Below are 17,109 nucleotides of genomic sequence, written 5' to 3'. Positions count from 1 at the left end.
CCCGGTGAGATCTGGCAGTTCTCTAAACATCAAGGAGGGTTTGGTGTGGGCCTCTGATGCCCCATGAGAAGCACACAGGACAGGGTCTGACAGATGTTGGATGACAAATTTGTGTTTTGCAACTCTGCAACTTTTGCAACCTTCCCCCACAAAATGAGGCACCTGCATCTAGCCCTGGATTGGCCACTGCTGTGAAAAAAGAGCCCACTATCCCAAATTTTAGGTGCCCGAGTCACTCCTTTGGGGACTGGCTTACTGATGCCTCCTTTGAAAAGCAAATGGATGAGGATGGCTGTACCTCTTGCTGGTCAGGACACAGGCCTCCCCAGCTCTTTGGGGATGCCCCAGCACCTATATTGGAGTATTGAATCTTCAGCAATTTTAATTGGGCTCAGGGTAAATTAATCTCTCATCCTTTGCCTGTGTTGTTTCTCCTTTAAAGGTAGTTTTCCCGTAAAAGGTCTTGTGCAAATTGTTCATTCAGTTTTCCTTAGAGATAAAAGTATGAAAGTACATACGGGACAATCACATCCTAGAGTTGTTTTTCCTTCTGATCTTAAAACAAGAACATTTATTACTCTCCAATTATTGCCCATCAACTTGGGAAAGATTAAAAAGTCATTATATCTGGGGATTAGAGAAATTAAGTCTTAAAGGACACAGAACCTTTCAGCTTTTTGGTGCTGTTGATTGTGTCTTTCTGTTCTGTACGCCATAAAAGTAAAAAAATTTAAATATTTTATAAAAGTGATATATGATGGATGATGGTACAGAACTGATCCGGTGGCTCAGTTTATCTATGATTTAAAAATCCCCACAAGGAAAGTCTTAAATCCTTCCATCTATCCCACATTATGTAAATATCACCTTGATCAGAAAGACTTCATTGGTAATAAAGCTCCTCTATTTAGCTAGTTGTGACTGTGCTGCCGTCAGACAGCTCCTTTTAATGGATAGCATGGAAAACTCTTCCAAGGCCAAAATACACGAATAAGATTTATTAATCCTGTAGCCCCTGTCATTCAAGATAATGCTAATAATCCATAAGCCTTACATCATGTCTAACATCCCATGTAACAAATGCATCTCTGGGAGATGAACAATAAATCCCATGTGCACTCTGCTCCCTTGTCCTCTGCGTTGATGAGGAAGCCCCAGATTTGGTGCAGCTCCTTCCAGCTACCCTGGTTTCTTCTTGCTTCCCATGCTGACAGGGGGCTGACACTGCCCCAGTCCTTCCCAGGGGACTCCTCCTCCCAAGCCGTCAGTATTTGTCACTGTATTTGCAGTCAGGGTAGCGATACGCAAAACGGGAATCGCAAGACCGCAGAGGTTTCAGGAGCTCTGCCAGCTTTGCAACCGCCTTGTTGACGCCCTGGTCACTGGCGAGGCCGTCGGCGCAGTGCTGCAGGAAGCTGTCTATTTTCTCCTGCACAGGTTGCAGGAATTTCCCCTTCAGCAGCTTAGGCAAAAGCTCTTGACACACCATGATGAGGCTGTGCTTCTCGCTGATGGAGTTACAGGACACGAACGCGGACTGGCAGTCCACAGTCAAACAGCTAAATATATCTTTATACTCCTGCTGGCCATGCATCAGCTGGCTCCCTGTTAGAGACAATTAAACCACTTGTTAGAAGCACGGTAGCAAAACCTTGGATAATAGCATATGTCTGTACGTCTGTATTAGCATGGGGTTTGTCACTACCTACAGGATACAGCTATCTTTCGCCACAAAGTACTCCCTGCTGTAGCTGTATATGGGCCAGTTTTCTCACTCCTGAAACATATATGCTTTTCTGAATGACAGAGCTCTGCAGAACCGCCTGACAGAGGAAGTGGAGAGGAGTCTGTTGAGTCAAACTGATGCAGAAAAAGGGAGAAGAACTGGAGTACTAACTTAAAATGTGGAGTTCCTACAAAAACTACCACAAATAGCCAAACCCATAATTTTTCTGTGTTACCCAGAATCATTAAATTGCAACAACAGCTCATCTAACTGGAGTCAAGTCAACAGTAACAGCAGTTGGGACAAGAAAAAGAAAGCCAGTGGAAAATTCTCTGATAGCTGCTTCTGAATAATTGAGATCTACTCAGCTGGAAGTGTGAGCTGAACAAAGGCCTTTTGAAAATTTGAACATTCAAAATGAAATTGTTAAATTATTGGAAGAATAGTCTTTGACTAGCTCTACTTCCAGGAGTAGACCAATGTAACCTATGAAAAGTAAACAGTAACTCTTGATTTAATTTTAAAAGGACAAAACCAGGATTTTGTTTTTACAATAATGATTATTAGTTAATGTGATAAACGCACCTAAAAAGAGTCTGATTTGATCCAATACTTAAAATAAATGAAGTTATGAAATTTTTAGTTGCAAATATTGATGTTTGTGTGGCAAAAGTTTTAAAAGAGGTGGCTTAGGAAGACTTCAAATGAGAATGTTTAGCACTGTGCACATTGAGTGCTGCTGCCAGCCACAGAGGGGGCTGGGCAGGACCTAAGTGCCTATGGTCCATCACCAAAGCAGTGACTGCACAAAACACCCGTTGCCTTCCCGACTCAGAGCCGGGATGGTAGGAGCTGCTGATGCTTTTGCTGTCGGTAAACCTCTTTGTGAAGTTTTCATTATTTAATTTAGGAAGTGATGGGCTGGTTGATTAAAAAAAGTCAGCAGCAGAGCTGAGCATAGCAGGTGAAAGATTTGTTTCCCCTGCCTTTCTGAGCCCTCCTGTGACAGATGAGCAGCCACGGAGCCTGCTGAGTACCTTCCTCCTTGTCGATGATCCCCAGTGTGCTGGCATCCCGGATGAACAGATGCCCATTGCTAAACACGCCAAAGGTGCCAGCGTCCACGTGGGTGAAGTAGAAGAAGTAGTTGAGGTCGTTGTTGCCCAGGTAGCGGAGGACAGCGAGGAGCTGGAGGGCCAGGTCGGCGGCCACCTCGGGGGTCGCATCATAGAAGTCGCGCAGGGGCCGGGTGCTGGCGCTGACCACCAGCCGCCCACAGGAGCCCAGGTACCGTGGGAAGGGCCATCCCTCCACGTCAGGGAAGATCTGCCGAGGAGAGTGGGAACAGGGGGATTGCACCTGCTCTCTGGCTGCTGTGCTCTGCCCATGGACCCACCTCCCTCCCAGAGAACTTTCAAGTGCCCTGGCTGGCTTCAAGCAGCAGTACTGGTGTCGTATTTTGCTTTAAAAAGCAGCCCGTCACCCTTCCTCACCCCAGCAGCTGGGGAACACACTGCTCTGTCCTGGAGTAGCTATGCTGCTTTTTTTTTCCTTTCTTTTTTTTCTTTTTTTTTTCTTTGGTTAATTAAGGAAGAAGAATCTGGTATTTCACGACTTATTCCAGAAAGTTCAAGATAACAATAGATTTCAAATTCATGAAAATTTTAGGCACAGAAGAGCTAATTTTAGGTGTCTTTATGGAGCCTTTGATGGGCCCCTCATGAGCACTGCATAGCTGAAGTCACGGCTTGGAGGTGAGGTGGGGCTAAAGCAGTTTTCGCTAATTTGTAAGAACTGTCAAACTGTTTTGTAAGAGACTTTGCAGTCTCAGGGACAGAAGTGCTGGGTGTGTGCTACAGTAGGGACACCTGGGCTGGGCTCCCTGCCTCCCTGCAGCTCGTGTTATCAGCACAGTTATCCCAGGTGGAAACCAAACTGCATGACTGCTGAGCCATGCCAACACTTAGAACTTGTCTGTCTCCCCAACACCCCTAAGCCCCTCTGAGAGGAGGGCTGTGAACTCATCCAGTTTCATGGTTAAGGTTTTTTCTGCTGTGAAGGCATTTCGGGCACCCGTGTAAAATCAAGCCATTTCTCTTCAGCATGTTTTTCTCACCTCTGCAAGCTGCACTCCCATACCTTTAAACTGCTGACTGCTGCAGCCTCATGCCCCAGTGAACTGTGGTCACGGTGGTTGATGGACCCCTGGGAGACTCCCAGAGCAAGAGCACCATTCCCTCTCCCCAGGACCAGGCAGAGCTGAGAGCAGCAGTGGCCTGGGGCAGGAAAGTGATGCTGTCACTGTCTCTCTTCTTCATGGCATCTCAAATGGTTGCAGGAAACAACAATGAGGATTCAAGGAAGGATGGTGGTGGAGAAAGGTGAGGATACTCCCTCCGAGACATGTGTAAGGAAAGACAGGAGCCACATGCCAGGCATGCCAGCAGGGGACCAGGAGAGGGGCGTGAGGCCTCCCAGCTCTCTGCCTCCAAACTCAGTTGTATTTGGATTCCACCAAATACCTCTGCAAAGCTGCACTTTGCCACAAGCTAGTTACCAGCAGCGTGCAAATGAAGAAAAAAACAGTGCTGGCACATGTAGCCTGGGAAATGATTGCTCCTCAAGTCCATGTTCAACCTCAATGCTGCATCTTGGTCCTCCCATGCTAAAGCGTGCTCTTTCTTTTTTATAAACAGGCTGTGATTTTGAGTAATATGCTAGCAATGCAAACATAACACTGTGAAGTACCCGGGATGTGTAAAACCCTGGCTTTCACAGTGTGCTAATGCAGTAACCTGTCTGTGTTCTGATTTATTTAAGGGTCTGGGCATCCGTATCTCTCCACAACTTCACAGGCTGATGCAAGGAGCACCACAGGCGTCTGCCTGGCTTCAGCCATCCAATCCATAGAGGAAACACACTTTATGAAGGCTAGGGAGCTTGCCAACGGGTAGGGCTGGGACTCCTCTGGAGCTAGGGCCTGGTGTGTGTGTCATGCGACGGTTCACTTGCAAGGGCTGCGGGGTGGTGTTTCAAGCTGGGGCAAAGTGACACGTACCTGTAACAAGATGGGGTGTGAATTCACTGACAGCGTGTACAGCAGGCGCAGTTTGTCCCGGTCGGTGAGGTGGTCCATGTAGATGCTGCCAGCGTCTGGTACCTCAGCGTAGCGTCGCACTATCCTGTCCAGGAGACGCTGGGATGGGCAGCGCAGCATTGGGCTAGACAGGCCCTGGTGAGAGGGGAAAACATGACAAAGAGGTTTATTTTCCAGCCTGAGATGTCACAATGTGCTTGGCCTATGCTGGAGGTACAGGCACCTCTGTGATTTGTCCACTGTGCTTCGGCCCCCTGCAGCACCGCTGCTGATGTGTACAGAGGGGATCCCAACAGCAAACCCCTCTGAGGAAAAAAACTTGCACCATCCAAAAATGCCTCAGGTTCCCAAAATGGCACCCAGTCTTCGTGGCACAGTCATGGACACTGAAAACCTCACTTCCCCCTGACTGCGCGGCACCACGTTGCTCCGTGCCAGTGGGTCTCCTCTCTCTGCCCAAGTTTCCAGCCCTGGCATCCCCACTCACTGGTTGAGGCCTCCCGCAACGTTAAGCCAGTGAGTCACTTCCCTCGTTAAATAATGTCTTCCGATTGCTTTGCTATTTGCTTAACCTGTGAGCAGCTTGCTTGGAAATACTATTTGCTAAGGGCAGTAAACATGCTTTGAAAGTGTAAATAAACACTGTATGTGGGTACAAGCACAGGATATATTATCTCTCTGATAAACTTGCGCATTAACTATCAAAACTAAATTTGAATAGCCTGTGCACAGTTTTTGTAAATACCAGCAACAAATAACTCTTGGGCTAATGGGGTCAACTATCTCTGTATTTCACCTTTCAGATTTGGAGGTTTGGCTTGTACAATTGCACAATCAATCTATGGCTGGGTTAAGTGGCATAGAAATTTGTACCTTTGTAGTCAAAAGAGACTTTTGTTTTGAAGTTAGTCTTCCTTACTCACTAAGGAGAGTGGACGTGTGGAGAGTTGCCCATAGTGGCACAGAAACTCTGCCCTGCCATGCCTCTGCTGGGGAAGGGAATCAGGTTTTTGCTAAGCCTTTCTCTTCCAAATGATCCCAGTAGACAAATTTACTCTTTCAGATTTTCTGTGTAATGTGAAGACTGGGAGATGTGCTTTGGAGGCAAGGGCACTGAAGCTCACATTGGTCCCTGCCATTCTTCACACTGAGAGCAGAGATTTGACTCAGGATCTCCCCACGTCATTTGGTAACTCTGAGGTAGGTCTCTCTCAGCCCTTCCTGCACGAGCTGTTCATTTGGCAAACACTTAACTACCCAGCCACGACAAAGAAACAAATAAGGAAAGGACGAGCGTGTCGCTTTCCTGGTTTGAGATGGAAAGGGAGGACTAGACCTCCCATGTCCTCTCCTCTGCCTCTCTGCTGGCCTCAGTGAGATCCAAACCACTCCCTCCTTGGCCATCGGCTGCACGCAACAAGCCCTGAATGCCAATAGCTGGTCAAAGCTTCCTGAGAAACTCAACCTCAACAGGAATGCCGTTTTGCAACAACCAAAGAACCATTTTTTTTTCCCCCAAGAGAATAAAATATTTGTCAAAAATAATTCTCCCTAGTTCTAGTTACACGTCTTCATACACTCCACTCCTCTGGTGTAGCCTCATAAAGGAAGTATTTTTTCAACTAATTATCTAAAATGATGGAAGGAGGAGGGGAAAGGAAAGTTATGGATTTCTGTCTCACAGCACTTGCAGGCACGTTGTGGCTGACTCTATCACTTTCCCTTTGGAGAAGTGAGAAAAAATGAGCAGAGCAGAGCTTTGTTAAAGAAGAGACAAACGGCAGAGAAAGTCTCTTGCAGCTCAGCATGTATGCAAATATTTGCAGCCAAAGTTACAAAGCCTTGCTGCCTCCAGGAGTTTGCAACACAAAAACTGAGACCCTTAAGAGTACAGCGGGAACAGAAATCATGGTGGCAGAGAACGCATGAAAGTTGTAATTAGGATTTTTTTCCAAGGTCAGAGCTTGTCCTGTTAACGCAGACATGGACATGCACTGCACGTGGTGGTCACGGCTGCTCGTTTCCCAAGGAACCATTTCAGGAATACCAGCATCGGTACGGGAGCAGAGGGGCAGGGCTGGGTGCTGCCATGTTTATATCAACCATCAGTGCAGCTTCCTACGATTTAATGAAGCCCTGATCCCCCAAAGCTGGGTAGTGGAGCCTTTTGATTTTGGCAGAGCTATTCAAATGCATGAAGTTCAGCACCTACCCGAGTGTTTCCACCGAGCGGGGCCTCCCCTTCCAGTAGACTGGTGGAAACATCCCTACAGCAGAAAAGGAGCTGGAGTTGTAAAGTTGTCGGACAGAAACTGTGGCTGGAAGAAAAACCTGAAGAACACATACTGGAAACACCGGAGATACTGATTTATCTGAGAATATCTTAAGTCCTTTGCAGCATCTTATCACCCCAGAGAATAAGACCCGACAGACAGCATGACGTATTTTTTTGTGACGGATATGGAAAGCTTCTTATTTACTTTGATTAAATACCCACATTTTTATATCTGATAATAAGCAGTTCCTGCAAAGCCTAACTGCACTCAACAGTGGGTTTTTTTCCCTACTGCACAGTGTGCGATGGGTTTTAAACTCCTGTGTATGCATATGTATGCGTATCTAGAGTGGATGCACACAGAATTCACTCTGATGTAAAGATGATTTCTGGAAGACAACTTTTCCTCACTCTGCTTTATCTGCAGCCAGCCCGAGGAGGGATGGCACAGCTCGGGACCACTGCCATCTCCTGCCCCACGCCCTGCCACCTGGGTGCAGCTTCACTGGATGACCAGGTTTGGAGTGGGATCCAGGAGGAAACATTTGGATGTAGATGTCAAAGCATCTGCAGCTCCTGGCTGTTTGAATCCAAGGGTTTTGTTCACCCCCAAAAGGGAGAAACTGAGGATGTCTGTGAAGCTATGGCTGTAGCTGCAGGCTGTGCTTTGTAGGCAGGGCTGGAAATTCACCCTGCGGATGATCTGTGCTGAAACTAACCCCCTTTTTTTTTTTGTTTTTCTTCCCCTCAAACAGGAAAAGCAGGCAGCACAGTTTGAGGTGATGAGCTCCTGGGTGAAGCAGTGGGCAGCCGGGGCTACCCTGCAAGCTGAGCCCCTGCTAAATCCTGCTCATCTCCGAGGCAGGCTGGATTTTAACACTGAAGACTTTGCTGTGTCCAATAAAGATTTTCATCGTGGCAGGTGAAATAATCACTGTGGCAGGCAGCTCGGCTGATGGCTGGGTCAGGCAGTGCAGGCAGCGTAAAGTGAAAAAACATTACTTCATGGTCTGTCATTTTGATTCAAGCACGTTACAGTTTGTTGTAATTCTCTGCTCTATGGGACAAAATTACGTGAGCCCATTAGCTTTCCTCAGTGCTGCTACATGGGAAAAACTGCGAGGAGGGGAGTACAGACACCGCTGGGTGTGAAACAAGAGGGGCATCGTGTTAGGCATCAACAATGGTATGCTGTGAACACCCCTGAAATGAGAGGGGGCAAAAAAAGCCAGAAGAGCAGTGCTGCAGGTAAGCATTTCCAGTGATGTATGGTACCCCGAAGAAACCCCACTCCGACAGCTCGTGCTGAGTTACCTACATGTGTTTGCCCAGCCAACACCGCAGAGGGGCAGGGCTGTTGGGCTGGGGTGCAGGCAGAGGCGCTCCTGTGGCTTTTGGCTCTGACGAGGGCGGGTGGGTTGGACAGAGAGGAAGGGGATCCCCAGTTCTGTGGGGCCAGGTGGCTTGGGGGTGGTCACCCCGTAACCTGTGGTGGCCCACACAATGGGGCCGGTGGCTGAGGGTCTCATGTACAAACTGACACACACTGTATGACTGAAATGGAGTTGCTGCAGGCAGTTTTTCAATTCAGACCACTGTGAGACCAGCAGCCATTTTGCAGAGCACATGCCCAATCTTAAGTAGGGATTGCTGCTGAAATTTGGAGAGATGGGTGAGGGGGTAGGCCCTGGGGCCTCTGGATTGCTGTGCTCCTCCGTGTAGTCAAGCCTATATGCTTTTAGAAGAGATTTATATCCCGGTTTAGGTTTCCCTAACCAGAGAACCATGAAAACATGAGCAGTGCAATCCCAAGGCTGGTGTGCCAAGGTCTGGGCCTCCCTGCAGCATCTTGTGCCCTCTCTTCATCTAAAAAAACTGCAGGAGGCTGTCCTCGGGCACGTCCCCCCGGGCTGGCCCCTAGAGCTTGCTTCAGAGGTGCCCCGGAGCCAGGGTCAGCTCAGCTTCCCACTGCTGCAACGGGGAAATTCAAGCGCCTGGCAGACACTGGATGGGTGCAAGGCCAGGGCACCCAGCTGGAGTTTCCACATGGTGCTGCGTGTGTGCACACGTGCGTGTGCATGTGTGTGTGCATGCATATGTGCATGCATGCCAGCTCAGCCAGGGATACAGTTTGAGAGAGGAACAACGCGTGCAAAGCTGTATAGCAGCACATCAGGAGCCTTTTAAGGACAAGGATTTGGGCTCAGCTAATGCCTAAACTTTGCAGCAGATCTGAGATACCACAGAGCTACGTTTCCCCAGTTACTTTTTCACTTAGCTCAGCAAATGGAAGTTTTAAGCTGTTGACTTCTTCTGTTTCACATAGCATTGCTGTGGGGGCAGCATTGCACAAATTCCTTGGACACTCCAGCAATTCTGGAGGGCCTGGCACCCCGCCTTGCCCTTCCGCAGCACCCTGAAATGCTGCCATGGGGGACAACTATGGCCGACAGGTGCCTGGGAAGCTAGTGCCTGCCACCCTGGGAGGAGGCGTCCCTGTCTGCAGCTGACAAGCTCAGGTGAGGGATGCTCTGAGTGGAAGTGATGCATATTTATCCCCTTTCCCTAGCCCCTCTCCCAAGGTTAGTAGACAAAGTGCAGTGTAGCTTTGCTCCAAACAATTTTTCCCTGTCCAGCACATGTCATCCTGCACCTCAGCCCCCAGGAGGGTGCTGGCTTCAGGGTGACCTGACACATGGGGCTGTCAGTGACTTGAGCGAGTCCTTCTCGGAGCAGCTCAGGCACTACTCCAGCACTGCTCCTGCTGCTGCAGCATGGGGTCTCCCACTTTCCCTCCTCAGGCGTGCAGCTCCATGGGTAACAGAAGTGGAAAAACTAAAGCAGCATTATCTTTAGCACGTAGCAGAGCTGAGCGGATGTGGCAGCGTGCAGGCAGGAGGAAGCTGTTGCCTTTATAGAATAAAAAAAATAAGTCCATTTTTCAGAGCCATTTCTCTCTTGGAAGAGGGGAGAAGGACTGGAAAAATCCTTTGCCTCTCAGGGTCTTGTTTAGAGCATGTCCACTCTCCATCCTGGCCCCTGGATGCTTTGCTGCTGTTTGGATGGGGTGGGGGGATGTGCGTGCATTTGAGGAGGGGACTTTTGCTCTTAGATGCAAGCCAGCTGCTGCAAAACACACTGGTGTGCCTGGTGGCCATTGCTGCCTGCCCGTGGCATCCCTTGGTGTCGGCAGCGCTCAATTACTGGCTCTCCTCTGGACCCTGCCTGCTCTGCCTCTCCAGCCCTGCCTGCATGTCTGTCTCCTCATGCCATGGCGTCTGTCTGCCTGGTGGCAGCGACCCCCCCTGCCCCTCCGTGTGCCTGTCCTGGCTTCGCCTGTGACATCCCAGGACTGCGACAGAAAGGGCAGTGTGCTGCTTCGTGCCTGAGATCATCTGCTATAGACGGTGGGTGGGTGAGGAAGCAAGGCACTGGCTCCGACCGCCTGTGCTGCTCGTCCTGCCGGCCACAAGCAGAGGGGTCCAAGATGCCTCAGTGCCTGGCTTGGAGCAAAATCACTTTCAAGGCACAGGTTGCCCTTTTGGGTATGACTTTCTGACCAAAAAAAAAAAAAAAAAGGTGCTGAGGCGTGATGGAAAACTGGAAAAAAAAGCCACAGAAATATCCCCACTCAAGCTGTTGCCGTGCTTGTGTGCATGGGTCCATGGCCCCGTGTTTTCCCTGTGCCTGAAACCAGCAGTGCTATGGCTTTCCATGGGTCTTCAGCCTCAGCCTGCACCAGGAGCTGGGAGCTGGTGCCCACCTTGCTGGGGCAAAGCCCCAGTCCTGGCTAGGCTGCCCCGCAGCGTTACTTATGGCTGCAGGAGGGCTGACCCCACTCTTCCCTTTGGGGCCTCGTTTTGCTCCCTCGTGGCCGGTGGGCTTGGACAGAGGGAGGACAGGGCTGCCCCTCTCCACCAGTCGGGGCAGGAGAGACAGGGCCAGCCATTGCCCAAACTCCACCGCCTCCATCCAACAAGTGTTGTTGTCTCCTTCAGATCCTTTTTCCCCACCCCAAATCCACAAGTTACCCCCTCGGAGCTCCCTTTCCCTGCACGCCCCCCCCCCCGCTCCTTCTGGTGTGGGGTGCAGGCACGGACCTGGACCAGGTCGGGGGTGAGGCGCTTGGCCCGCAGCCATTTCTGGAAGCGGTGGGTGCGGCGCAGGGCGCGCTCCAGGCTGCAGGTCTTCGTCTTCATCAGGGAGGTGCAGATGCGCTTGTCGGCCCGGTCGTGCTGGTACTTGGAGGTCAGCCGGGTGATGTCGACCAGCCGCCAGCTCTTGGCATCGTCGGTGTAGTTGCCTGAGTAGCTGAGCAGGTAGCTGGGGGGCAGCTTTAAATGAGAAGAAAGCCAGGTGTCAAACCTGCCAAACCAAAACGAGAGCCCCACGGAGAGCGGGTTAACAAGCCACATGGACACCCACACCGCGCCAGCGCCATCAAGGTCCCTTCACCGCACGCCAGCCCTGGGGGCTTTCTGACGGACGAAGCCGTTGACCAAGGAAACGCGTTTTGGAAAAAATGCCCGTCTTTGCTTCCTGCTTAAACTACCCATTGTCACAAACAGTGCCACGAGGAGGGGGGCAAAACATCCAGATGGGGTCTTTTGGGTTATGTAGAGAAAGAGAGGGAAGGGTTTTGGTTCGCAGGGAATCTCTGGCATTTTAAAATTTCCTTAATACTGGAGAAAGCGGCCCAAAAAAGGAGTACTCAACACTTCAAGGGACCCTGCAGAACAAAACCTCCTGACAATAAATGTATTCTGGAATATCAAAATGACCTTTTGTTCTGAGCGGGTGGCTTTACTCAGTAGTGGGGATGAGTGATGTTTCCGGCTGTATTTTAGCAGCCCGGGATGAGTGACCTCCCCAGGCACTGGCAGAGTTTGGGGTGCGATGGCGGGGGACGGGGAGCACGCGTGCCCTGGACGTGTGGCATCCCTGTAGCCATGGAGATCTTGCACTGATTTGCTTCCCCTACACAGGCACAGGAGGGGAGCATATGGGCCGGGTAATTAGGCTGTGACAATTTTTTTTTGTTTCAGCAGCCCCCTCAGCCCTGCCCACACACACGACGCACATGCAGGAGCTGAGGAGCATGGTGACTGTTTTGTGAGTGTGTCTGTAACCTGCTCTTGGAAAGCGGCTCAACTCTGACCTTTGGTTTTGGCCAACGTCATACATTCTCTGCTTCTAAAGCCTCCTGCCCTAACCTCCTTGCCCGAGTGCGTAAGAAAGCACATCTTAATTTAATCTCACCATAAATTAAAGCTGATAGCTCAGAAGTGAAACAGGAGAGGCAAGAGGTTCCCTGCAGGATCAGCTAGCTGGAGTTAGATGAAAAGACATCAACAAATCTGAAAGCTGAAGCTGATCTTTCCTTTTGACATCCAGATGGGAAATTGGAACAGAGAACTTTTAAGGGCATTAATTTCCTCTGATTTCAGGCAAATAATGCACTTGGTGATGCTAGCCATCCTCCAGGACCAGAGAGTGACCGGCCTCCTCCCCATGATCCCTCTTGAAGGCAGCACCTCGCTCCTTTTCCCCACCACAGGCCCTGTGCAGCTCAGCTCCGGGGCAAGCACAGGTAACCAGGGGAAGGAAAGCCTGTTTCCACGAAAGGTTGATGCTTACCCTGCTTTGGCTTTTGGCTCTAGCCACATGCCTCCTTCCAAAGATTTGCTGTGGAGATGCAGGCTGACCAGAAGTGGAGGAGCCCAGCCCCTTGCGCGAGCATGTTGAGGGGTTCAGGCATTTCGGTCATTTGGGCGTTTTGCCCAATATGAAGTTGAAGCTTTCCTACAATTAGGGCATCTGACATGAAAATAAATGCCTTCAGTTTTTTGGGACTTTTTTTTTTTGGTCTGATTTTGAGGGAGGACTAAAGAGCAGAGAGTAATTGCTGTGCCTCACTGTGATAGGTTGTGCATCATGCCTCCTCCCAGTGCCTAATCTGCAAAGTAGGCGCAGTGTGCCAGGCACGTACAGGGAAGAGATGGCGATGGGCTGGGTTTTCTTTTTTTCTTTTTCTTTTTAAAGTTAAACACAAACATGCCTTGTGATTTGGCTCAAGTGTGTGTGTTCAGGGGAGCTTGCGTCAGGCAGAAACCAGGAAAGTGCCACCTCCCGCATGCGAGCAGCGCAGGGATGTGTGAAATCCAGGGCTGAGCGTTAATTTCAGTGTGGATGGAGTGATTTCCTCTGCAGAGCTCCCGAGGGAAAGCCACGTGGGCCTGGGAACCCGGCACAGGCCACAGCAGTTCTGTATTTGGCATTTCTGGGCAGTGGAGCGCTGGCCTGGAACACTTGCTAGATACTTGCAAGATTCATCATCAAACTGTGCTGTAACAATAATTTCCTCTCGTATGAAGTCTTTTAGCTAAGGGCCTGAGTGTGCTTTAATTAAGACTTTCAGTAAGATCTGTGTGAATAACTGAGTCACAGATTACAGATTTTAGATCAACCTAGAACTAAATGTTGAAGAAAATCAAACATATTTTTCTTTTTTTCCTGGATTAAATGAAGTATTTTATTTCAGCCAAAATAATTTTGCTTGCATTTGGAGTTTTACATTTTTTTTTAAAAGATGAAAATTAAGTTAGTTAATTCTTAAAACAAAAAATAAAAAATGCCATATAAAACACCATCAAATTGAAGCATTCCAGATTTTTCAGACTCCTTCCCATTACTTTTGGCCAAAGCTCATAACCAGCGTTGGCCCAAGTCTGCAAATATTTCAGCTCAGTTTTGCAGTGTTTTGAAAATCTAATATTTTACGAAAACTTTTGCTGCACTCTGCTCGCAGGACAGTTGGTAGACAGGCTTTGGTATTCTCATTTACAGATGCATAAAGTTGGGCAAAGATTAGAGAAGTATAGAACATTAGAGCACACAAGATGAGTCACCAGCCGTTCTGGGAGCAAAACTCACATCTTCTTACCCATTAGTCGAGTGTGAATGCATGTCGCAGCTCCAGGAAATGATGGAGAATTAATGAAGCATGCTCTAATGAAGATTAACACAGAGAAGCACCAAGTGCCATCCACCTTTGTGATGGCATGAAAAGGTACACGGAGGTGGACTGAAGAGTGTAAGTGCCACTGAAATTTCCCCCATTTAACCTTCCACTTGCCAAAAAAGCCGGTCTGTTCAAGAAATCAAGTGGGAGAACAAGTTTAACCCCTGCAAAGAAAAGCCTGAAGCTGCTTGGCTGCTCAGAAGAACATTTTTAAGTTACCCTTTCCAAAGTGGTCAGAGCAGAACTGTATGTTATCACCCATCTGTGTGCTGCACTGCTTGTGGGAAGTACCTGCAGGCCTGCCAGAGAGAAGAAAAGTCTCTGGTTTAGGAAGCACCTCAACCTTTCCTGAGGCAGAAGCATTGTGCTCCCGGATCCTGCTCAGACCCTCTGCATATCTGCACCCCTTTCCCACCATCCCCCAGGGGAAAGCCAGCTTGAGGGCCTCCTGCTTTTGCTCACATAGCCCCTCTTTCCTGCACCCCAGCACAACACACAGCTGGCCACTGAGCAGCCAGAGGCAGTTACTCACCCTAGAAGGCTACTGCTATTTTTGGGAGGGCTGAAGGAAGCTGCATGACCCTGACCTCCCCAGTGGCTAACTGGGAGCAACTGAAAAGTTGCGCCTGTGATGAGCTCCATGCATGGAAGCTGCTTTGTACTGGCGACAGGTGCCTAAAAAACCTGCGCAGGTGAGTGGCAAAGGGGTCGCAGCAGGGGGCCAGAGCCAGCTCCCGTGCTGCTCTGCTGCAGAGAATAAAACGTAGGGCAGCCCATACCCCGAGCGCACCTCCAGCCCCTGCAGACCCACACTAGCCCATGTCAGTTACCTGAACATGCCAATTGCATATCCATCCTGCTTTTTGGGACAGGAGCCCAGGCACCCTTCTTGGTGCTACTGCACCTTACTTTCTGCATGCCCTGGCGTTGCCCTCGGCATGAGCCGGGTATTTAGAAAGTAAAGAGGGCGAAGCACAGAGGGCTGGGACCCCCGGTGCCTCATGGCAAGGAGTGCCCCAGGGTAGCACAGCCACAAGCCACCTTTTTCCAGCAGCAGCAGCAAGGGAAGACTGAATGTTGGGTATTACAAGTCCACCCCAGACAAACCATTATGGTTTTACTATGCTACATTTTATAGGATAGTTTAAGATAAAAATTGTGATTTGTCCAATATTATACTACTTACATTACAGCATTAAAAATACAATTTTACCATAATCATTTCTTCTCCCCTAGGCTTTTCTATCTATAAAAGAAAGTGCATATGGCTCTATAAATCATATCAGACCAAATAAACCCTTCCTCTGCCAAGCACAGCCTTTAACTTTCTCCTCAAATACACTGGTAACATTTTCCCTGCTGTCGTCAGATACACTCTGCTTTTGACCCTAAAACTGATTGGATCAGTCCGACAGCCGCTTGGGCAGCATATGTCTCACTGACTTCGAGGCAGATGCAATTTCTGCCTCTGCCTTCGAACTCTCACAGAAACCTCCCAAAAGCATACTAATAATGTAGCCCCATCTACTTCCAAGCACGTAGGTAACCTGATGCCCCAGGCAGGTTTAGATCACTTTTGATCTTAGTTAATACGCATGTGAAATTCTGCACATTTGTGTTGTTGCACCTGGTACAAAATTATATAGCATGTTTGTATGTTTGTAGTTAATGTAGTCCGTTGGGAGCATACAAAGCTAAACCCCCTTTGCCTTTACTCAGTTGCTCATAATAAAATATTTCCAGTTCATCTAAATAAGCTGAATTCTTCCTTCCCTTTTCCCTTGCCCCATCATTCTTTTGAATCGTTTCAGAGCCACTCTCTATGCCGAAAGTTGTGCCTTTTACTCCTGCTTTCAAATTATCATTCAGGGCTGAAATCTGATCATGTTTATGTGGCTTTAAAAGTAAAGCGACAAAGCAGCAGCTTATAGACATTAATTACATAAATTACTAGGTGCTGTAATGGCAACAGTAATGGCTGTAATGCAACTCTTTGCATTTTCTCTTATTAAAGAACTTGGAAACACTAACAGGCAACTTTCAAGTTACTATGCAGAATGCTTTAAAAATTACTGTGCTGAGTTTCTGACCTTATTTCTTCTTTAAAGAATTTCTTGCAAATGGATGTCCCAATGCAGGCGTTGCATTTATCAAGTCCCAGGAAAGTCCGGCCAAAACTGTAGCTGGGTTTGACGTGGGGCGCAGACGGAGAAGCTGTCGCTGCTGTGGAAGGATTACAGCTCAGAGCCAAAACCAGGAGCAGCATCAACGAATCTGTAACTCTGGAGCAAAAGCGACATATCCAGCGCCCCATCTACAGTAGTGGAGAGCTCTGCCTTTTGCAAGTTACCCCTCTCTGCGCTTTCAGTCTTTCTTTGATGACCTCAGCCTGCAGTGGTGAGCCCCAAAACACGGCAAGACACGCTGGGTGCAAGAGACCCTGCTGCAGTCCCCATCCTGCCAGCTGGTCACTGGCTCTATTGGCTTGAACTTTGGGTGGGAAAGATATGATGTAGGGTGGGGAGAAGGAAATACATGGAGGATGCAGATAACTTGGGTTGCCATGGTTACCTTTCCTTTACTTGGTGCAGCTGCTTCGGCCCCTGCTGACCCTCCCATCAGCCGACTTGGAAAACAACATGAAGAAGTGCTCATCTGCACTTTGTGCAGACAAATGAAGGATATCCTGTTGCTGGAGCAAAGGGCATGTGTGGGACACTTAGTAAAAACTGATTTGGAAGGAATAACAGTGTGGCAGAAACGCACATTTCACAAGAGGCCAGACCCTTCGGGTTGCTTTATTCCTGGAGATTTGTGACAGTGCATCGCTTGACTTCTCGGGTGCTTTCTTGGCTCAGGTTCCCCTTCTCACAGAAGTGCTGAAAGGACTGTCAGGTGGAATCATCGCCGTTTTGTTTCTTGAAAATAGTGTTGTTTAAAAGCAATTGCACCGCAGTGTTTCATGCTGTGGAAAGCAGGATAGCCTGAAG

At 48.9% G+C, this 17,109-nt stretch overlaps 1 protein-coding gene across 2 annotated transcripts; it reads right to left on the bottom strand.

Annotated features, from left to right (window-relative positions):
- Positions 1-719: 719 nt before the first annotated feature.
- Positions 720-16,562, bottom strand: DIPK2B (divergent protein kinase domain 2B). Of its 2 annotated transcripts, XM_086766155.1 has the most exons (6): positions 16,210-16,338; positions 12,736-12,915; positions 11,199-11,463; positions 4,785-4,958; positions 2,764-3,052; positions 720-1,605 (listed from the first exon to the last, which is right to left on the bottom strand). In XM_086766155.1, exons 2-6 carry the CDS (start codon positions 12,762-12,764, stop codon positions 1,265-1,267), a joined length of 1,098 nt encoding a protein of 365 aa, XP_086622281.1. In that variant the 5' UTR covers positions 12,765-12,915; positions 16,210-16,338; the 3' UTR covers positions 720-1,264. The 2 variants fall into 2 exon arrangements, with proteins under 2 accessions (XP_086622281.1, XP_010124384.2); XM_010126082.2 differs by lacking the exon at positions 12,736-12,915 and having other exon boundaries at positions 16,210-16,562.
- Between the last annotated feature and the right edge of the window lie 547 nt (positions 16,563-17,109).

The sequence above is a fragment of the Chlamydotis macqueenii genome, chromosome 1 (genome assembly GCF_036417535.1).
Source record: "Chlamydotis macqueenii isolate bChlMac1 chromosome 1, bChlMac1.mat, whole genome shotgun sequence".
NCBI lineage: Eukaryota > Metazoa > Chordata > Aves > Otidiformes > Otididae > Chlamydotis > Chlamydotis macqueenii.
Note: the sequence above shows the minus strand (reverse complement) of the source record. Positions and strands in the feature narration are given on the sequence as shown.